The sequence below is a fragment of the Bufo bufo genome, chromosome 7 (assembly GCF_905171765.1).
Source record: "Bufo bufo chromosome 7, aBufBuf1.1, whole genome shotgun sequence".
NCBI classification, from domain to species: domain Eukaryota; kingdom Metazoa; phylum Chordata; class Amphibia; order Anura; family Bufonidae; genus Bufo; species Bufo bufo.
This window is the reverse complement of record NC_053395.1, coordinates 188798432-188821444: the sequence shown is the minus strand read 5'-3', so window position 1 is coordinate 188821444 and position 23013 is coordinate 188798432. Positions and strand designations below refer to the sequence as shown.

The 23013-nt window shown below is 44.3% G+C and overlaps 1 protein-coding gene across 2 annotated transcripts; it reads right to left on the bottom strand.

The window, feature by feature from the left end:
* Positions 1 to 2801: 2801 nt before the first annotated feature.
* LOC121008487 (FAST kinase domain-containing protein 1, mitochondrial-like) lies at positions 2802 to 22953 on the bottom strand. Of its 2 annotated transcripts, none has more exons than XM_040441079.1 (15): positions 22777 to 22953; positions 20431 to 20918; positions 20283 to 20351; positions 18129 to 18254; positions 17326 to 17724; positions 16722 to 16832; positions 14235 to 14366; positions 12524 to 13013; positions 11250 to 11364; positions 10851 to 10979; positions 9381 to 9512; positions 8604 to 8717; positions 7484 to 7625; positions 3960 to 4074; positions 2802 to 2922 (listed from the first exon to the last, which is right to left on the bottom strand). In XM_040441079.1, exons 2-15 carry the CDS (start codon positions 20763 to 20765, stop codon positions 2830 to 2832), a joined length of 2502 nt encoding a protein of 833 aa, XP_040297013.1. In that variant the 5' UTR covers positions 20766 to 20918; positions 22777 to 22953; the 3' UTR covers positions 2802 to 2829. The 2 variants fall into 2 exon arrangements, with proteins under 2 accessions (XP_040297013.1, XP_040297012.1); XM_040441078.1 differs by having other exon boundaries at positions 22838 to 22942.
* Between the last annotated feature and the right edge of the window lie 60 nt (positions 22954 to 23013).

The following is a 23013-nucleotide window of genomic DNA, read 5'->3' as shown; positions in this document are numbered from 1 at the left end:
GACCCGGGCGGGGGGGAGGGGAGGAAGCCGGATTTCCAAACAGGTAGAGAAGTGGTGAACATCTGGATTGTAACCTAGCCTTGAACCTAACGGACCTCCAGAGTATTAGAGAGGGATGGGATAATAGAGAGTAGGTCCAAATTCTTGGTGGGGAGGGGAGACCAGAGTAGAGCTTTCCAAGACCAAGGGCTAAGAAGGGATTGTTCAAGGGAGTCCCACAGAGGGTGCGCTTCTGGCTGCAGGTGTGTTAGGAATAACTGGGCTAAGCTCGCCGCTTTAATGCTTTGCAAAATCGGGGACTGAGAGATCCCCTTGTGATTTATGTCTACACATTACAGTACGGGAGATGCGGGCTCGTTTATTGCTCCAGATAAATTTCATCACATCTGACTGCAAACTACAGATATCCTTACTGGGTATTTGAACTGGAAGGGTCCGATACAAATATAACAGCCTGGGTAAGATCACCATTCTGACTATGTGTATTCTACCGATCCAAGAGACTGGTAGTGAGCTCCAGGTTTTGAGGTCTTCCCTGACTTTTCGGTATAATGGGAGGTAATTAAGTTTATATAGGGTGTTTAGTTGGGACGGTATCAGAGTACCTAAATATGGGATGTAATTGGGTTGATGCGAAAAGGGCAAGTTCTGCAGGAGAAGGGATTTTAACGGGGGAGGGGTGTTACATAATAGAAGTTCAGACTTCCCATGATTAATGTAAAGCCCCGAAGTCACCGAGAAAGATTTCAGAAGATATAACAGGTTTGGGAGAGAGGTTATGGGGTTGGTGAGGAATAACAGGAGATCGTCTGCGAATAAGCTGAGTTTATATTCAGTGTTTCCTATCTTAAGTCCTGTAATATTCGGGTTACTCCTAATATGAATGGCGAGAGGCTCCATCGCAATGGCAAATAAAGCAGATGATAGAGGGCAGCCCTGACATGTTCCCCTAAGGATCTGGATGGAGGTTGGATGTGTAGAAGGGAGTTTTAGGTAAGCTACTGGGGTAGAATAAAGGGAGTGGACAGCTTGTAGAAATGGACCTCTAATACCCATAGCCTGTAATACTCTATACAGATAATCCCATGTGAGTCAAAGGCTTTTTCTATGTCTAGGGCCAAATTAGCTAACGGAGGAGTTTTATTATTAGCTACTTGTATTATATTAAGGACCTTTCGGATATTATCAGGGGCCTCCCTGTCGGGGATGAATCCCACCTGGTCTTTATGTATAAGGCTGGGTAGGAGAGTATTAAGACGTCTGGCCAAAATGGAGGAGAAAATTTTTGTGTCTAAATTCATTAAGGATATGGGTCTGTAATTGGATGGTGATAGGGGATCCTTTTTTGGTTTAGGAATGACTGTGATATTGGCCACCAGAAAATCTGGTTGCAGAAGTTGGTGATATGTGGGGTTAGTATGGGGGCAATATTTTTATAGTAAAGAGCTGAAAGGCCGTCCGGGCCTGGGGCTTTCCCCAGTTTCAAGGCTTGCCTTTACATCTTATAACAGGTACAAAGCCATCCTGGAGAAGATGTATCTAGGGACCAATCAGATGGAAAGAAAAGGTGGAATCGCTTTAATAGCTCCAGGTCAGATCTATCTGTATGGCCAGCTTAAAGGGTATGTTCACACTCGGCAGATTTGTTGCAGTAGTTTCTGAAAATATCTGATAAGGCCTCATGCACACGGCCATTGTGCGGCTGTTCCGTGCATTGGGGACCACAATTGCGGTACCCAATGCACGGGCAACATCCGTGCAGCGGGCCAGACCCATTCAACTTGAATGGGTCCGTGGTCTGTCTGCATTGCAAAAAAATTTGACATGTCATATTTATTTGCGGTGCGGAACAATGGAGAGACACCACGGAAGCACTCCATAGTGCTTCCGGTGTTCCGTATCTCCGGAATTGCGGACCCATTCAAGTGAATGGGTCCGCATCAGTGATGCGTGGTGCACACAGCTGGCGGGCCGCAATACGGCCACGGCCGCCCAACAGCTGTGTGGATGAGGCCTAACTGTAATGTGACTTGCAGACATCCATGCGCATGTTGTGGAAACGACTCCTTTCAGATGCTGCATGTGAACATACCTCAAGGCCATGTAGAGTCCACACTAATTTAATCACATGTCTGTCAGGTCAGCCTTTGTTTTCTTCACTTCTGTAAGACAGCAGCCATGTTTTTCTTAGGCCTCTTTTACACGACCGTATGGCTTTTTCAGTGTTTTGCGGTCCGTTTTTCATGGATCTGTTGTTCCGTTTTTTGTTTCCATTGTGTTTCCGTTCCGTTTTTCCATATGGCATATGCAGTAATTACGGTACATAGAAAAAATTGGTCTGGGCATAAAATTTTCAATAGATGGTTCCGCAAAAACGGAACGGATACGGAAGACATACGCAGTACATTTCGTATGTGTTCCATTTTTTTTGCAGACCCATTGACTTGAATGGAGCCACGGAACGTGATTTGCGGGCAATAATAGGACATGTTCTATCTTTCAACAGAACGGAAATACAGAATGCATACGGAGTACATTCGTTTTCTTGTTTTTTTTTCAGGAACCATTGAAATGAATGGTTCCGTATATGGAACGCAAAAAAACTCCCGTAAACGGAAAATAAAAAATAAATAAAAAAAAGTTGTGTGAAATAGGCCTTATGCTGTGGAACCCCTTTAAATTTTCTTCGTACTTTCATAAAAAATCTTGATGCTGCATACATTTTTTGTACATGTTCTGCACACAGATCTATATATATATATATATATATATATAAATATAAATAAATGAATAAAAAACTAGTTTATTTACAAATTTGCATAAAACATTTTATAGCTCATTAGCAAAAATCTTCTTCCTGAGGTAGTTAATCCAGGCGTCCTTTGTTCCTAGTTCCATTGAATTCCATTCAAAACTAGGGATCTGAAAAACAGAAAACTGACATGAAATGTGGGAGTCATAACTAGGTCCCTTTTACACGAGTTTCCGCAAGAGCACCCGTCCTGACCTCCCAGCACTGCTGGGGTCGCATAGCATTGTATTGATTTAGGATGCTATGTAACCCTTACAGTTCTGGAATGTATTGGATAACACTGACAGCATTATGTTAGTGTTATAGAATACATTCCAGAACTCTAAGGGATCCAGTGCATCATAAATCAATATAATGCTATGCAACCCTGGCAGTGCTGGAAGGTCAGGACGGGAGCTGCTGCATAATCATGCTGCGAGTCCAATGCATGGAGCTCGCTCGTCTGAAAGGGGCCTAAAGGTGGCCATACACATTAGACCACTGTCAGCCAAACCCACCAATGTGATGTGCATGGGGGCCTCCTGACACTCCCTTGACAGCGGAGGTAGGGAGAATGATGGATCAGGCAGTTAGGTTTCAAAATGTCTGACCCTTTTGTTCTGGGGGGAGATAAGCTGCCAACAGAGGCGCCTGACGGTAGTTTACTTCCACCTGTCCATTGAAAACACATGGATGTTTGGTTGACCTAAGCAGGGAAGAACAGATGTCCACTAATAGGTATTTTAGGTATATGGCTGCCTTTACAATATTTATTATCTCCAGGTAATTCTTATATTGATTAGTAACTGGGCAATGGGAATCGTCAGGTTTTAAATCCTGAAAGCCACAGATCCTTCCCCTGGCGAGCGGCGCTGCCTCTACAGCGATCAGTGTCTGTATCTAAAGAATAAGCCAGATGCAGCTTGAGACCCAGAACGTATGGATTACTATAGGGATATTTACAGGTTCTAAAATGATCAGCGGATCACCAGGGTGTCCATGGCCTCTGCAGGAGAAATGTGCTTTACATGGTCGTGCTAAATCCCTCAGGGTACGGAACATGGAGGCTTTATGGAACCACACCTTTGTACTATTTACTCAGAATTTACCAAGTTATAAGACTTAACCCCAATGGTCCCAAAACTGAGGACAAGAAACTGTAACCAACCTGCACTACATAGTACCCCAGAATCTCCAAATGTCTCTTCTTCATGGCATTTAACCCTTTGATCTTGGAAGAATTTCTGCAAAATGCCACTGGATTAAGAAACTCAATAGCGACTCTATAAAGATGAAGGAAAGAACATTTGTTAAATGTTGTAATACACTTTATTAAGTAAATATGTTAATTTTTATTACACAAATGTATGTAAAGTCTCCCCTCTGAGGGTTGTTAAAGGAAATCTGTCACCAGGATAATCGCTATTGCAGTAAAGCCATGGCCTAATAGCACTTAGCACCTTATTTCCAGATGAGCCTTTGTTCCAGCAATAGATGTTTTCTATCTTCTGAAAATCCAGTTTATTTGGTATGCAAACGAGCCAGTAAGGTGCCCAGAGGGCGTCACTCTTGCCGGAAGGAGTCCAGACACGCCCCCTACCACAATGAGTCCACCCACTCCTCCTACATCACATTCAAGCCATAACTCTGCCCCCTTTTCCCAGCATGAGGGTGGGCTTGGGCACTAGCAGGAGGCGTGCCTACTTCCTGCAAGAGTGACGCCCCTCTGGGCACCTTACTGGCTCATTTGCATAGCAAATAAACTGGATTTTCAGAAGATAAAAAACATCTATTGCTGAAACAAAGGCACATCTGGAAATAAGGTGCTAAGTGCTATTAGGCCATGGCTTTACTGCAATAGCGATTATCTGTCACCGCCAGCTCTGTGAGAACATCTGGCAGACGTTCTTCTCTACCTGTTGTATGATGTTCTTTGTTTTGGTTTCACTTTCTCATCTCCTTTCCTTCTCCCAGCTGTCATCTATTTGCACTGATTGTCTCCCTTTATATTCTCTCCCATACTGCCTCACTTTGCGGTTTATACTTCTTCCTGGATTGTGTTCACTGCTGGAGGCTGCTTCTCCTGATTCCTCAGATAAGTCTGTTCCCTTTATTTGTGTTTCTTGCTGGCTTGATTGTAGGTGACCCTGACTCCGTCGGTATTAAGTGCAGGGAGCCGGTGGTCGTGTCCCCTCACTATTATAGGGTTTTCAGGTGTCACATAGTATAAGGTACGAGGGCATGAAATAGTCTACCATAAAGATCTTTGCATGGGCATAGCAGTCAGGGAGAGCTCTAGGGGTTTTATAGGGCTCACCCATATGCTCCTTAGTTTGGGATCAAGCCAGTCGGATGTTTATTTATAAGTTCCAGCTTTCTGCAACACCATCCGTGACATTATCCTGGTGACAGATTTCCTTTAAAGGGTTTCTATCACTTCGTATGACATAATTAGCTGTCAGACACTAGCGATCTGCTAGTGTCTGCTCTGGCCAACCATCCTACTATAATCACTTGTGGGGCAGCGGTTTTGCTAAAAAACTAACTTTTATAAATATGCTAATGAGCCTCTAGGTGCTATGTGGGAGTCATTAGCACCTAGAGGCTCCGTCTACCTTCATACACAGCCGCCGCCCAGCGCGTCCCTCCAGCCCGCCCATGTCCTCCTCCATGTGACGCAGCGGCCGAATTCTCGCGCATGCGCCGTGCGCGGCTGTATTCGGCGCATTTGAGATGTCTGAGCGGTCAGACATTCAATGCGCATGCGCCGAATACATCCGCGCATGCGCATTGAATGTCTGACCGCTCCGAGCTCAGACATCTCAAATGCGCCGAATACAGCCGCGCACGGCGCATGCGCGAGAATTCGGCCGCTGCGTCACACGGAGGAGGACATGGGCGGGCTGGAGGGACGCGCTGGGCGGCGGCTGTGTATGAAGGTAGACGGAGCCTCTAGGTGCTAATGACGCCCACATAGCACCTAGAGGCTCATTAGCATATTTATAAAAGTTAGTTTTTTAGCAAAACCGCTGCCCCACAAGTGATTATAGTAGGATGGTTGGCCAGAGCAGACACTAGCAGATCGCTAGTGTCTGACAGCTAATTATGTCATACGAAGTGATAGAAACCCTTTAAGGACTACCTGTCTACTGAACATGACAAATAACTGATGCGGAGGCTACTCAGCCTGCTTCTGTTCTCCCTGTCCTAGCCACTGTCTCATTACTCCAGCCCTGCCTCCCTAAATATATGTAATAATGTACTAATGTAACATGCTTCCCTGCAGACAGTTTACAGGTGCTGCCAGGTGCACCCATTTCTACCTTCTCAGAGTGTCTCTGGTTAGTGCTGGGAAGATAGGTAGAGGAGCAGGGCTGCAGCAATCCGCTCTGGCAGGGAGATGCTGAGAAGGGAGAGGGGGACACTGCTGCCAGTGCCGATCACAGTCTTCAGGGAATCATGTAGCATTACTTTAGTAACTTTCACACTGGCGTTTCTGGGTCCGCTTGTGAGATCCGTTTCAGGGCTCTCAAAAGTGGCCCAAAACGGATCAGTTTAGCCCCAATGCATTCTGAATGGATAAGGATCCGTTCAAAATGCATCAATTTGGCTGCGTTTGGCCTCCGTTGCGTTTTTTAGACAGTCACTAAAACGCAGCTTGCAGCGTTTTTGTGACAGTCTGACTATGCAGAGCCTAACGGATCCGTCTAGACTTACAATGTAAGTCAATGGGGACGGATCCGTTGTTCACTGACACAATATGGTGCAATTGAAAATGGATCCATCCCCCATTGACTTTCAATGTAAGTCAAGACGGATTCGTTTTGACTTAGCCTTTTTTGAATGAATAATGCAAACAGATCCGTTATTAACGGATACAAGTGTTTGCATTATTCGTGCGGATCAGTCTGTGCAGATACAAGACGGATCTGCACAAAACGCGAGTGTGAAAGTAGCCTTAGCTCTATTACATTTAGGGAGAAAGAGGCTAGGGCTGGGAGACCAGAGGCATGCTGAGAAGCCTGCCTCTGTACCATAAGGTTATCTGGCATGTCCAATGTTCTGTCTGACAGTTGCTAGGGGGAGACTTTACATACAGTTTTCTAACAAATATTAACATATTTCCATAATAAAGTGACTAAAAAAATAAAAAATAAAAAAATTGCACTAATTTTAACTCTGATTTATCATGCCTTCACTCCGAAATTCTGGATTCAAAAAAAAAATAAAAATTGGGCTTTTTGCTTTTTTCCACCACTCCAGTTTTGCAATATGGGTGGAAAAGCGGGTGTGGTTAGCTATGTCAAGGAGTTTCACTCCAGATTTATCATTGAGACTTGAAAAAGTTGCAAAAACATTCACAATCTCTCCACAGGAGGAGGGAGGAGTAGGAAAACTGGAGTAGCTTTTTCTAGACAAAAGTGTTAGGTTTAAGGACAAGACAAATTTATCAAATATGTAACATTTGATAAACGTGGCATAAAGTACGCCAACGCAGGCTCCAGCAAAACGGACTTCAAATATTCCCCTCATGATAAGTTCTCCCCATTGTCCCTACTGTCCCCAGAGCAATTTGGTTCATAACAATATAAGACATTGGCTCAATCAAATGGGAGTTATGGAAATATCCAAGCGAACTAAAGTTGCACTGGGATGGAGCACCATGCTTCTACACGCAGAAGAATCACTAACCTCTGAGCCCCTTGTGGTAAGGACTTGTTATCCCACATCTGACTCTCCAGGCCCCACTGTACTTCTGCCACATTAGAGGAAAGCTTGTTCTCTTCCATATATGCAATAGGTTTTTTATTTTTGCTCAGTATGCACTCAAAATCTGCAGGAAGCAATCACACTATGTTAGGAGATCCACAACATAAGGCCTCTTGCACACGACCGTATGGGTTTTTCAGTATTTTGCGGTCCGCAAAAAACGGATCACGTCCGCGTACATTCCGTTTTTCACGGAACAGCTGAACCCCTGATAGAACAGTACTATCCTTGTCCGTTATGGGGACAATAATAGGACATGTTCTATCTTTGAACGGAACAGAAATACAGAAACAGAAGGCATACGGAGTACCTTCCGTTTTTTTTGCGGATCCATTGAAATGAATAATTCCGTATACGGAACGCAAAAAAAAAAAAAAAAAACGTTTGTGTGCAAGAGGCCTAACACCTTCAGAAACTTGTAACATTTATAAGGGTTAGGCTAGTCTCACATTGCCGGCATAGCTCTGGCAGACTGTTCTCTGCTGCAACTATCTGGATCCGGAATTGCCGGAATGCCTGCCGACCCCTTAGACTATAGTGGGGTCTAGCGGAGATCTGGTTGCTATCCAGCAAATATGCCAGGATTTGGCCAGATCTCCACTGGACCCCATTATAGTGAAAGGGGTCGGCGAGCATTCCGGCAATTCTGGAACAAGACAGCCTCGGCAGACTGTTCTCTGCCGGAACTATGCTGGCAATGTGAAACTAACCTTATCTTACAAGAGGCAAGATAAGCATTTCTGGCTAGAAGATGAGGATTACAGATCTGCCTTCTCCATCCCAATTGTCATTGGCAAAATTAATTTGCATCTGGCCATACATGACAGCCAGGACCTCTCACCATAACATTCATGTGCCCCAAATAATGAGCTGATCGCTGGCTGCCCTGCTGCTGGCACACAGTGATCAGCAGTCGTCTGTAGGGAAAAGCAGCAGCAAGTGATCGATTTCCCTGCAGCGCCACCACAGGGCAAATGAAGCATTACACTACTGAATTTAATTTGCTGTCAATGTAATGCACACACAAATTTAAAAATCTTACCTACTGTATAGTAATAGGGGGTGGTTACAAACATCTTGGCATAGTTAATTCCTCCAAAGAGATCTCCCAGAAATAGGTGAATCTGATGATATATGGATCTCTTGGAGTTGGCATCTGAGAAAAAATAAATCCGTTATTAGAGGTAAATGATTCTTACAAAATGTAGTTTTGCAGTTATAGATATTCAAGGGGTTGTTCCATGAAAGAAAAAAAATATTCCGTATTTTTCAAACCAGCACCTGGATCTGAATATTTTTTGTAATCGCATGTAATTAAAAAATTGTGTGCAACAACAAAGTAACTCAATAAAATGTATCTGTATAGCGCCACCTGCTGTTTGTTCTTTTTGTTATCTCTGTTCATCTCACTGAAGTGGTCGCACATGCTCAGTTCCATCTTTCAACTGCCACCATCTATATCTGCTGTTAGAAGCTGTGACAATTACAGGGTGAGAGCTACAACAGAAAAGGCACCCCCCTCCAAGAAAGGGCACACTGCCAGCCTCCCCACCACCACATGAGAAAGGGCACGCCCCCAGCAGTTCAGGCATCGCATTAAAAAAATCACAATTCCGAAGACCTAAAAATAAAATTCCCCTAACTCTGCGCCACTCTTGGGCTTTTGTATTGAAGCTCAGCCTCATTCATTTCCATAGGGATGAACTGCAATACCAGGTACAGCCACAAGTAAGAGTGGCACTGTGTACTAAAGTCATCGAACCACTTTGTCTTGTTAGCATAATAAAATCAAGGAAAATCAACGAAGCTAGCCCCACACCTCTTTGCTTCATCTGTCGGCAGTATTCTTCATGAAACCAAGGAACCTGGTGTTCAGGGCACTCGAGACAGACCGCTCGATTTAACTGCATCAGACGCATTCGTATCTTGGAGCTTCTGTCAGATGGAAAAGCTATAAAGCAAAGACAACACAGAAAACATCAAAGTGCTGAACAAAACTTCATTTATTTAGCCGTTTGTATGATTGGGTGTGCAGATCGGGCCTTCGGGGTGCAGGTAAAGTTGCCCACACACATCAAGACTGCAGACCCCAACTGTATGGGAAAACCAGGATCGAATGTCTAATTTCAACATGCCCAATCTCTCTCCCAGCTATCAATCTCAACTCCCTCAAACACGTGCCCGCTAGGCCGAGCATGCATGTATTTTTAGTAGTAAGTGGAAGCCGCCTCTGGCAGTTCCTTATCTTTCCGATAATAAAAGGATTGGTCTGAACCTTATCTCCTCCGACATCCGACAGTGGGGTAGAGTTAGATACATTAGATCAGGGTTGGACAACCTGAGGCTCTCCAGCTGTTGCAAAACTACAATTCCCAGCATGCCCAGACTGCCTACAGCTATCAGCCTACGGCAGGGCATGGTCGGAGTTGTAGTTTTACAACAGCTGGAGAGCCGCGGGTTGTCCATGCCTGCATTAGATAGTTGGACGGGCCCACCAAAATCAGCAGGTGCAGCCAACAAATATTTATTTTCCGCACTTATATAGCGCTACTATATTCCGCAGAGCTTTACAGACATTACCTTCAAGCTGCCCCCAATGGGGCTTACAATCTGCGTTCCCTATCAATAGGTCTTTAAAGTGTGGGAGGAAACCGGAGAACACGGAGGAAACTCATATAAACACGGGGGAGAACATACAAACTCCATGCAGATGTTGTCCTTGGTCGGATGTGAACCCAGGACCCCAGCGCTGCACGGCACCAGCACTAACCACTAAGCCACCATGATACGCTGATATCCAACATGTATGGCCAACTCGAGGCTTGGCCCATCTGAGACATTGGTGGCCTTCAAAGTCAGATAGGTTTGGGTCCCACCTCTGGGACGCACGTCTTTCTCTAGAACGGGCCTCAATGAACATGCGCGGTGTGCTTTCCATTCACTTCCATGGGAGAGTGAGGGCGGTCAGTGAACGGAGAGCACACCAAGCATGCATGGTCACCTCTCCATTCACTTCTATGGGACTGCTGGAAATAGCTGAGCCAGCGATCAGCTATTTTCAGAACTTGCACAGAAGTGGAGGGTGCTTCGCTCTCGTTCACTTTGGGAGCCCCGTTCTACAGATAGTTGAGGTGGGACCTGCACTTATAGGACATTGGTGGCATATCCTAGCGATACAATATCAATGTCCAAGAGGAGACAACCCCTTTAAAGAGTAGAAGGCTAGTCAAAATGAATGACCTAGATAGAAGCGAAGGGGGCGAGATGCAGAAAAATACACCGCACTTACTGTCAAGTTCAGAATCCAGTTTGGTTAGGAAACCAATGTTAAAAATTGATTTAATCAGCTCTTCTGGAAAATATTGTGCAACAGCAAGTGTGAATCCAACCAGAACCATGAGATGAGGAGGGAACGAATCTGGAAGGTGAAATAAGACACACCATCAGAGGATTTAAGACTTACGCCCCCCCCCACACACACACTGCATGGACACAGACAGCATGACCTTCTGGCCACGTATCCACATTGCTGCATAAAGTCATCCCAAGTGGGGGAACCCAACCTACCCAATGAGGTTTACTGCCACAGTCAAGGATTTTCTCGACACAACCCCATTCATTTCTCTGTATTTATAAATGGGGATTTTGCAAAGGTATCCCCCAAAGGTGAAACCCACAGAATACTTACTCAGATTCACGAGTATATGCTGAATGCACAGATTAAAGAACTCTTCTTCTCGCGGGGGATCGTAGTTCAGATTGATAAAGGCATACAATATTCTGTTCAAGTCAGTGGGATGAATCTGGACACAATTAAGAAACAGCAAATCAGAAGACGGTTTTGATAACGTCTCACATGTCTGTATAAAGGCTTTATACATCTTGTAAAGGCCGTGCACATTACGTGTTCCTGAAAATCAACTTCGAAATTCCATGAAGGTTCATATAGGGTCAAGTGGAGGGGAGATGAAGAGGAACTGCAAGTTAAGGCTTCACTCACATGACTGTATTTTTCATCCACGTGCTATCCACAATTTTTGTGGATAGCACACAGACCCGTTCATTTCTATGGGGCCATGCACACGTCTGTGTGGCCGTTCTGCAAATTATACAGGGTCCTATCTGTGTCCATATTGCAGATGAGAACAGGCCTTTCTATTCATGGGAGTGAGGAAAACTATGGAGTGCAAACGAAAGGTATCTTGTGGATCCGTTTTCTTGCAGAAATACTGACACGGCCGTGTGCCGGCACTAGAACCAAAACTTATATTTGAATAGCAGGAAATTGCATGCACAGCAATTTTCCAAAACATTAGTATTATTGGGACTGTCCCATTGCTATACTCAGAGGAAGACTGGGAACTTAAAGGGGTTCTGCAGTTTTTTTAAACTGATGAGCTATCCTTTGGATAGATCATCAGCATCTGATCGGCGGGGGTCCGACAGCCGGGGCGCCCGCCGATCAGCTGGTTCAGAAGGCAGCGGCGCTGGCAGTAGTGCCGCAGCCTTATCGCCGTTTACCGCATGCCCAGTGACGTCACGACTAGTATCACTGGCCTGGGCGGGGCTAAGCTCCGTTCACTTCAATGGAGCTTAGACCCACCCAGTACATTGTAGTCTATGAGAATTTTTAATTCTCATGCACACGATGCAGATTTTTACCTACGGTGTGGATTATAAAATCCGCAGCATGTCAATTTATAATTTTTTTTTTTCCCTGACCGGATTTTCTCTATTCACTTCCATGGGGAGAGTAAAATCCGTATGCGGGAAAATCCACACCAATTGATGCGGATTGATCACCTGCGGATTGTCCGCACATAAATCCTGAACGTGTGCATTTACCCTAAAGGTTCAGGTGCAACGTGCACAGACCATTTCCCAGTCCTGCGTGATAATCCTCTAATTTCTGCGACAACTTGACAAACTCTATGAGACAAAGCGGATGCATGCGACTACTACCTTTGTAACATTCTCCATGGTGACTTCGGCGATCTTGTCCAGTACTGGAGGACACAGAGTATTACAGTAACTTATAACCAGCGCCAGAAACGGGGCGTTCCTCCAGGTGACCTGATGCAGCAGGCGCTGGCAGGAGTGCAGGATGTCGTCTAGAAGCATATTGTGAAGCCACTGGCCATTCATCATGTACGTCAGTTCATTTAGCAGGTTATCAAGGTTGTCTATGTTTCTGACTCTCTCCAGTCCGTGTCGGCTCACTTTATGGAGGAGCTTTTCATACAGCCCAGATTTATTTTGCCTGGACACCCGGGCCGGCTGCAGCCACCGGATGACGCTGTTAGCAATGCTGTTCAGGTCACTGAGATCGCACTGGGGGATGACCGCGTCGATCTTAGTCAGGATGGTCTCATCCACTTTAGTAAGGGTCAGTAATGACAAGGACCTGGTCATCATAACCAAGATGGTGGGCACATAACACGTCTTCATGTAGCTATGGACATACAAATGAGAAACAAACATTAAGTAAACCTAAAAAGCCAAAATGTCCATTATTACAACTCCTGCAGGGTGGTCACACCGCTCCCACCCGGGGGGCTTTGCTCTCAGCTTCTCTAGAATCCTGAAAACCAATGGGGTCATTTATCAAACTGGTGTGAAGTAGAACTGGCTTAGTTGCCCATAGCAACCAATCAGATTCCACCTTTCATTTTCGACAGCTCCTTTGGAAAATGAAAGGTGGAACCTGATTGGTTGCTATGGGCAACTAAGCCTGTACTACTTTACAGCAGTTTGATAAGGGACTCCATTGGTTTTCAGGATTCTAGAGAAGCTGTGTGAAAAGCCAGTGGTAGCGGAGATAGCAACAATTTTCTAGAAAATAACTAATAAACAAAAAGATCTTTTGTTTATGCTTCCTGCATTTTTTTTTTTTGTTGTGCCATTTTTTTGGGCTTGTAAAAAACGCCATGAAATTCATGTGTATTTCCAAGTGGGTTTTTTTTCCCCCACTAATTTTGACAAGCATTTTTTTCAGCAGTTTTTTCCCCTACAGAAAAATCACCTGAAAAGAAGAGAGAGAAAAAAAAAAAAAGCCCACGTGCTATCATTGCGCAAAAGTGGTAAAAAACGCACAAATGTACACACATTTGGTATCGCCGATATCGTACTGACCCATAAAATAACAGTAACAGGCTAGCTGTGCCGTCGGAAATTTAAAGTGAAAATACAATGGTGGAGCTGCTTTTTTTTCATTATCACCCCAAAAAGGTAATAAACTTAATAAGTTATATGTACCCCAAAATGATGACACTAAAAAATACAATTTGCCCCGCAAAAAAACAAGCCCTCATACCGCTACATCGACAGAAAAATAAAAAAGTTATGGCAGGGAAAAAATAAAAATACCCACTATCTTATTTCAGACTCCTCCTTCACTGAAAATACTCCTTAAAAATGCTAAGAGGAGTATTGTTACTCTTCCGGGAAAAATGTAGTGCGTCCTCTGCCCTGGGATATACCTGTAATATATCACAGCATGTACATGGAAATCCCACCTATCTGCTCTTCTCACCTCCATTACCAACATACAAGAACGGTTCACAGCTCCCGTATTACATCAAGGGAGAGAAGAAGACGGCATCCCGAAGTGCAGACCCGGATGCCTGCATTCAGTGTCACATGCGTTTTATTGCCCCCCTTCAGTTACACTTACGCTGTCAGACGTTTCTGTAGGTCGGCAAACAGTTGATAATTTTGGCAGGGCAGGCAGACCAGGGCATCTGTTATTTTACATAAATACAGTCGCTGATAATGATCCAGATTATCCTGTATGGTTGAACAGATTCTAAATGGAGAAAAAAGAAAGAAAGAAGGGACAATATCAACACGTACGTCTCTATTCACAGGTCATCATGCAAGCTGTGAATGTAGGAGAACAAGACTCTGATCACAGCCGGGTGGTGTAGAATAAGGCCCCTTTCAGACAAGCGGGTGTCATGCCCCGGACTCGCAGCTTAGCTCCCGTCCTGAACTTCCAGCACTGCCGCCGTCCCATAGCATTATATTGTATTGTATGACATAATCTCAAAGACAAGATACTTCAACCCACAAATATTCAAGTGTCTACCAAGGAAATATCACTGCAACTGAGAAAGAGACTGAAGGCCTCCTCTCCAGGTCGGAAAGAGGTTGGGGGACCCCCTTTCCGGAGATAGGTACAGGGTCTCGCATGGATATTCTGTAAATGCCCAAGATGGGAATATGCCTTTAAAGGGACTGCCCATCTCTTATCACATTCATCCGCACAGTACATGTAAGGGTCCATTCACACGTCTGCAAAATGGGTCCGCATCCGTTCTGAAATTTTGCGGGAAAGGGTGCGGACCCATTCATTTTCAATGGGGCCGCAAAAGATGCGGACAGAACACCGTGTTCTGTCAGCATCCGCACTTCTGTTCGGCGGCCCCGCAGGAAAAATAGAACATGTCCTATTCTTCTCCACATCCACGGACAAGAAAAAGCATTTCTACTATAGCGCTGGTAATGTGCGGTCCGCAAAATGCTGAACGCACATGGCCAGTATCCGTGTTTTGAGGATCGCAAAACAGTTGCTGATGTGTGAATGGACCCTAAGGCCTCTTTCACACGGGCGTTGCGGGAAAATGTGCGGGTGCGTTGCGGGAACACCCGCGATTTTTCCGCGCGAGTGCAAAACATTGTAATGCGTTTTGCACTCGCGTGAGAAAAATTGTGCATGTTTGGTACCCAAACCCGAACTTCTTCACAGAAGTTCGGGCTTGGGATCAGTGTTCTGTAGATTGTATTATTTTTTTTTTTTTGTAAATTCTTTATTTTAATTTTTCAATTTTCAATAGAACAAAGCATGACAAGCAATGAGACTGATGTTGAATACATCTCAGCATCACAGCATAGGTAAAATAAATGCCAATCAACGGGTCGTACAATTCTAGATCCCTACTCGGGAGAAACCACAAACGACTGTGGAACAGTATTATGCAAATTAAATACAAACATAATGTAGACACGAATAGGGGGAAACAGGGAAGGGAAGGAGGGGTAAAGGAAAGGGGGGACAGCATTCGCAGATTGTATTATTTTAACATGGTTATAAGGGAAAATAATAGCATTCTGAATACAGAATGCATAGTAAAACAGCGCTGGAGGGGTTAATTTAAAAAAAAAATAATAATTTAACTCACCTTAATCCACTTGATCGCGTAGCCGGCATCTCCTTCTGTCTCTTTTACTGAACAGGACCTGTGGTGAGCATTCATTATAGGTCAAGGACCTTTGATGACGTCACTCCGGTCATCACATGGTACGTCACATGATCGTTTACCATGGTGAATCACCATGGTAAAAGATCATGTGACGTACCATGTGATGACCGGAGTGACGTCATCACATGGTACGTCAATGCTCACCACAGGTCCTGTTCAGTAAAAGAGACAAAAGGAGATGCCGGCTACGCGATCAAGTTGATTAAGGTGAGTTAAATTATTATTTTTATTTTTTTAACCCCTCCAGCGCTGTTTTACTATGCATTCTGTATTCATGTATAACCATGTTATAAGGGAAAATAATAATGATTGGGTCTCCATCCCGATCGTCTCCTAGCAACCGTGCGTGAAAATCGCACCGCAACCGCACTTGCTTGCGATTTTCACACAACCCCATTCATTTCTATGGGGCCTGCGTTGCGTGAAAAACGCAGAATATAGAGCATGCTGCGATTTTCACGCAACGCACAAGTGATGCGTGAAAAGCACCGCTCATGTGAACAGCCCCATAGAAATGAATGGGTCGGTATTCAGTGCGGGTGCAATGCATTCACCTCACGCATCGCATCTGCGCGGAATACTCGCCCGTGTGAAAGGGGCCTAAGTCAGGCAGAACAGATGGGGGGTTAGAACCTGGACAGACATCCTGACTGCAGAAAGGCTTTCACAAGCATGCAAGTATATCCCTATGCTGACAGAATGATATACAGTCAATAACCTCCAGAACAACTTGTGGATCAGAAGCTGAACCCTATTCCCCCCATTGATGTCTTATTCTGCCCATAGGTACGAATCCCGATCCAGCTGATTGTGTGACCTTAACCTAATGTCTGCAGGCAGCCTTTAGATAAGTATGAGAAAGACGCACAATGCTTCAAACTAATTCCATAAAACCGTACTTTTGAATAAGCATGGGATTTCTACATTCTGCCTCTGCCATGGTCTCCAGGATATACACCAAGCTGATATGATGGATCTTATCTGCCAAGATTACAAGGTCGTCTTCAAGCCTGGAGAGAGAAAAAGAAAAAATGATGGAGGTCATACCTTAAAGTTAGCCATATTCTTCAGACAGCTGTCTCTCCTAAACTCCCCATACATGCATGCTCAGCCAAGTGTGCATGCGTTGTGAATAGGTAAAGTGGAGTAACCTGCTGCCAGAAATTGCTGGTGATGGTTTTAGCAGGTTTTGTGTTAAACGGGTTGTCCAGCCTTTACTCATCGATAGCCTATCCACTAGCTGATCGGCAGGGTGCCGACGCCCAACACCGCCAATCAGCTGTTCAGGTGTAGCTCCATCGCTGGAAGTCGGCACTGGAAATACACAGCTCCGTCAACCTTGCAACGCTGCTCCCAGGGACTTCAGTGTTGGACCCCTGCCGAAGAGCTAGAGGCGACCTATCCTGAGAATATCATCATTTAGTAAGGGCCAGACAACCCCTGTGACGTTTTTCTGGTGGTTTAGGGGTGACACACATTATACGGCTTTGAGGGGCCACTTACTTATTTCTTGTCTCTTGGGAAGCCATGGGAAATAAGGCACAAAATATCTTTCCAAAATGATCAGCAGTATTCCACAGGTCTGATAATTCGAGCAGAGCCGACTTTGCCATCACCTGAAACTCAAACTGCTTGAAGGACATTTGTCGGTACAGAGAGGCGACGATGCACATGGTGTCCGTGCTCATCTTCTTTATGTCCCGCACAAAAACCTGGTTGCATTTGTCCAAGAGGGGCTGGTAGTCATACTTCATGGAGAAGAGGAACTGGACAATCCTGCGGACGCTGTGCACATCGACGCGATCACTCGTCTCCATCAGGGATTCCGCCTTTTTGATCAGTCGATGCTGCAGCCTTGTAGAGGTGACGGGGAATGTCTTGACCATAAGATTGGACAAGATTCTGGTAAAGGATTAAAAAAAAAAAAAACAGAAGATGATCCAAAGTGATCAGTTATATCATTTCTTAAGAAAGTATGAAGAGGGTGAAGCAGAAAATGTCCTGCTCTTACCATCTCTCATAATGCACGGGTGGATCTTAAAGGGGTTGTCCACCCACCGCTCACAAGAACTGGGTTTCCCTGAGTCCTCCGAGAGCATTGAGCACACTTGCACACTGCTGCACCACCTGACTCTATGGGATCGCTGAAGGGAAGCCGATTACAGCACTTATCAATCCCATAGAGGTGAATGGAGCTGCAGCCTTTGTGTGATTTGACCGCGATGTGTCAACTCCTCCCCAGGTTCTTAAAATCACTGAACATCTTCTTAATACAACATTATTGGGTATAACTGATGGATTCTTACCTGATGTTTTGTATATCATCCAGATTTGTGCTCAGCGCATTGGTTACCTCTCCCATCAGTGGACTGGTGTCTAGGTCAGTTTTCTCCAAGCAAACTGAAAATTTCGATAGAGTCTCTGGTTCAAACCTAAACAGGAGAAAAGATAAAACCTGTCACTAGAGTCATAGTAAAACATAAGCGGAACAATAGGAATATTGTAAAGTCCTGCGGCAATAACAACTGGTTCTATTACTGCAGATTCAAGCTGTAGTGAAGCCTCCATAGAAATGTAATAAAGACTGAGCTACACCAACCCTACAAACACCTGTACAGGTTATAGTCCATTCAGACGTCCGTAGTTCAGGGACCGCATCAGTCCCACAATTTTGCAGGATGGGTGCAGACCCATTAATCTCAAAGTGGCTGCAAAAGATGCGGACAGCACACCGTGTGCTGTCCGCATCCGTAGTTAAATTCCGCTGCCCCACAAAAAAGATAGAGCATGTCCTATTCTTGCCCGCATTTCAATCACAGAGCTGGCCATTTGCGGTCCGCAAAATGCGGAACGCGCACGGCCGGGATCAGTGGTTTGCGGATCCACAAATTGTGGACCGCAAAACACTTGTGGACGTCTGAATGGACCCTTATACAGGCAATTAAAAGGAGATTATCCAAGACTATGTACACCTTCGGAGGCAATTTTTGTTTATGATTGCATTTTACTCATTTCTGGCTAAAAATCATATTTTCAATTGGCCTTTATTAAAAATATTGAGCCGCTCTAAACTACTGGGAGGTCATAAACACTTATTTAAGCCACATTCTTATCAGTTAGATAAGAACTGAGCTTTACTGAGTGCTTATAATGTCAGAGAGCAGAGATAAGGAGCCCGTCAGCTCCCCAGCTGATGGAAAAGAGAGAAAATCCAGAGGCTGCTTCTAGAGCATCTCAGCCATGTACAGAAAAAAAGACTCCATATTTTTAATAAGGACCAATTAAAAAAAATATATTTTTAGCTCAAAATGAGTACAATGCAAAAATAAAAAACATTACTGAAGACGCAAAGTGCAAATTTCCAGCAAACAGCATATTAGCGTACCATGACTTATTGAACAGGTGATAACTGTGGAGGTCCACACGTTGGGACCCTCACCGATCATTTTTCCCATCGTGGACATGCAGGTCTTTTCTCAATAACTAGGTTCCCAGCAGTAAGACCCTCACCGATCTAACAACTCTCACCATTCCCGTGGTGATAAATGTTAACATTTTGTTATCCGTGCCAATTTAATGATAATTTAATTGTTTTCATAATTGACTTACTTTTAACAACTAATTTTTTCATGATCCCAAAGTTATGAGCAGTGCAGGCCTTTTTTTTTTCACAGCACTGATCGGCCTGTGCAACTTGGCTCATGAAATGTACATTCAAGAGGGAAAGGTTATATGATGGCGAAAACCTTTGGTTAAAGGAGGGGCGCTACCATCAAAAAATTTTATCTCATATTAACAGCCTATATATAAATATTCTATGGGTTTTGTTTTTTTGTTTTTAAAAAAGGGGTGGATGGTTTTCTGGATATAATTTTTTAGGTCTCTCCATGTATTCTACTTCCCGTCCTGGATGTTCAACTTCCTGTTTCTTTGGATTTTTAGCAGGGCAGAGAGCCTCACTTGACTTTCTCACTTAAACCATTCACTCTGACCAGACAGGTAAAGGGATGAGTGACTCAATTAGAGCATCACACTGATCAACGCAATGCTCTTCTGTGGGCATCTGTATCTAGGCCTATCAAGAGGACACTACAGATGTCATACTATTATTCCAATTCTACACCTACTATTATACTGGCAGATAACCTCTTCCTCTCACAGCAGCAGTAAACTGACAATGCATTATCTATCTGAGTTTTACTGCTTCAGATGGAGAATATTTCGTATTTAATTTTCAATGGTATAGGACTGCCGAAATTAAAAAGAGCCAAAAATATGCATAAAAATCTCTAAATCAAGTCTCTCTTTAATCCAGAGCTGGACAAAAGCCAAGCAGCTAATGCAGTGTTAGTGCAATGGCATATTGACTACCAGGGTGACCTGCTTGGCTTCTAAAGGCCACAGTATTTTATCTGACATAACCAGAGGGAGTATTGAGTGAATATTTCACCATGCTTTACCTTTCCAGTCTTCTCCAGCCTTCTACTAGCAGCTGCTGCACCAAAGAATCATGTGCTTCCACATTAAACCTGGAAATATAAAATAGGGAATGAGAAGTCACATAGCAGCAGAGCAAAGGAGCAAATAATAAAGGCCCTGACCAGTTACCTTATTATGGCGTACAGCGTATTCACCAAGGTGGCGTCATTCATGAAGTCAATCTTATTCTCTGCAAGGATGCGAAGGGCAATAAATTCCGGGTGATTCCGGATGGTTTCAAAATGTAAGCTTTTGCTCGGTGTCTCCTTCTGAATCTCCCATAACGTGTTGATTGCGCACCCCACGTGCTGAACTGTAAGTTTGGACTTGTGGATCCCAACGAGTTGGAAAATCTGGAATTGGTTCGTGCAGGTCATCAGCTGGTGCAGGAGAGGATCTGAGCTTAAGCTGCGCATCGGAAAGAAGCGCAGCGAAAGGGGAAATGCCCTCTTCCAGCAGAACATGTCTGGACTACAGGAAAGGACGCTTACGGCTTTAGAGAAATGGAATAATTTTTGGCCTTTTCTTGCACCATCTTCTTGGAACGTCAATATTCTTGGCTCTGGATGAGATCATGTCTTTTTAAAGCTATGACGACACATTTTGACTACAGCTATCTGTAAAGGAAAACATAAAAAAAAACATGGAGCATTTACAACCTGTATATAAAGCTCTGCTCAACCATAATTGGACAATCCAGCTGCATTTTTAGCGTGTTTGGTATATGGCATATATACGAATCTGTAAAATTTGAAAGGAGTCATCCTACGTACGATGCGACCGTCTTGGATGACAGAAGAGGAGCCAGGAAATCGGAGGATCTGCAATTGAAGAGATGAAAGAAAAAAAAAAAAAAAAAAAGTTTTCTGTTCATTATCCCATTCATCTGAATATTTCGCTTCAACTGGAGGTTCTCTATAAGTACACTGTAGGATGTTTGAACCCATCTGGTCATAAAGACAAACCTATTAGATCACGTTGAAATCATCATAGACTGTCCCCCCACCTTAGGGCATCCCGAACTCACAGACGCATACTGCTGTCACTTCCTTTTTAGCATATTAGCAGATACTGGTGCTGCGCTTAAAACATGGCTGCTGATGGCGGCCTGCATTCACTAACACTGGGGACGGACCCTCCATCAGCAGCCATGTCTCGAGCGCAGTGCCGGCATGCAGGTCAAGGGACTTGCGTGTAAACTTGATTTATACATATTAAACTACTCAATGCATGCATGGGCGGACTGGACATAGTCCCTACAGGGAAATTTTTCCGGTTGGCCAATGCCCTGAGAGCCCCCCAAGCATTCATCTTGGCTCCATGCCAGGTACATAAAGATCTGAAGCTCTCAGCATTACATAGAATGTGTCGGCAGATAAGAACCATTCGGCCCATCTAGTCTGCCCAATATACTGAATACTATGGATAGCCCCTGGCCCTATCTTATATGAAGGATGGCCTTATGCCTATCCCATGCATGCTTAAACTCCTTCACTGTATTTGCAGCTACCACCTCTGCAGGAAGGCTATTCCATGCATCTACTACTCTCTCAGTAAAGTAATACTTCCTGATATTACTTTTAAACCTTTGCCCCTCTAATTTAAAACTATGTCCTCTTGTAGCAGTTTTTCTTCTTTTAAATATTCTCTCCTCTTTTACCTTGTTGATTCCCTTTATGTATTTAAAAGTTTCTATCATATCCCCTCTGTCTCGTCTTTCTTCCAAGCTATACATGTTAAGGTCCTTTAATCTTTCCTGGTAAGTTTTATCCTGCAATCCATGTACCAGTTTAGTAGCTCTTCTCTGAACTCTCTCCAAAGTATCAATATCCTTCTGGAGATATGGTCTCCAGTACTGAGCACAATACTCCAAATGAGGTCTCACTAGCGCTCTGTAGAGCGGCATGAGCGCCTCCCTCTTTCTACTGGTAATGCCTCTCCCTATACACCCAAGCATTCTGCTAGCATTTCCTGCTGCTCTGTGACATTGTCTGCCTACCTTTAAGTCTTCTGAAATAATGACCCCTAAATCCCTTCCCTCAGATACTGAGGTTAGGACTGTATCACTGATTTTATAAATGCAGGCAGTAATGTGTGCTGCACTATGGTATTTTGCTCTGTATTATTGCTGGCACCACCTGCTTCTGCATCGTCATCTTCTGTCACTTTGGACCCACCTAAAAACATGGGGCCACTTTGAGGTCTTTTCCAGAGACATTGTAAGTTCCCAGTCCGCCCCTGGTTCCCAGCCCATGGGCAGCTAGTCGTATAAACTGGACAACCCCTTTAAAAAATCACGCCTAAAATGTACCAAATATTCTCCTAATGGCTGGCAAATCTGGAACCGTTTGGGTTAAATCAGAAAAATTACAAATTGTCTGAAACATTAGCTCAATTCTACACCCAATCCACTTCCAAATCCCCAGGTCTAATCTGAAGGGACACTCTGCACCACAGGTCATAATAACAACAGACCTAATAAATAGAAAGCCGAGCAAGCATTGCTCCAAATAGCAGCGCCATAACGTAGCCTTACACTGCGGCTGCTGTGGCTAATCCCTCAGAGATTCTTTTCTTTCTAGATGTAGAGGACAACTCCAACTCCTGCAGAAGTGTCAAAGACATGTGTTGGTCTCATTTACAGTCACACACTTCCTGTCGCACAGCTGACGTCATCCTGCAAGTCCTGCATCATTCCTCGCAGCCACACCA

Coding starts and splice junctions, on each gene's coding strand:
- LOC121008487 (XM_040441079.1), bottom strand. CDS start 20,765: ATGTTCTGCTGGAAGAGGGCATTTCCCCTTTCGCTGCGCTTCTTTCCG. Junction 17,725..18,128: donor GATGATATACAAAACATCAG/GTAAGAATCCAT, acceptor ATCCTTTACCAG/AATCTTGTCCAATCTTATGG. Junction 2,923..3,959: donor TGGGGTACTATGTAGTGCAG/GTTGGTTACAGT, acceptor TCTGTTTTTCAG/ATCCCTAGTTTTGAATGGAA.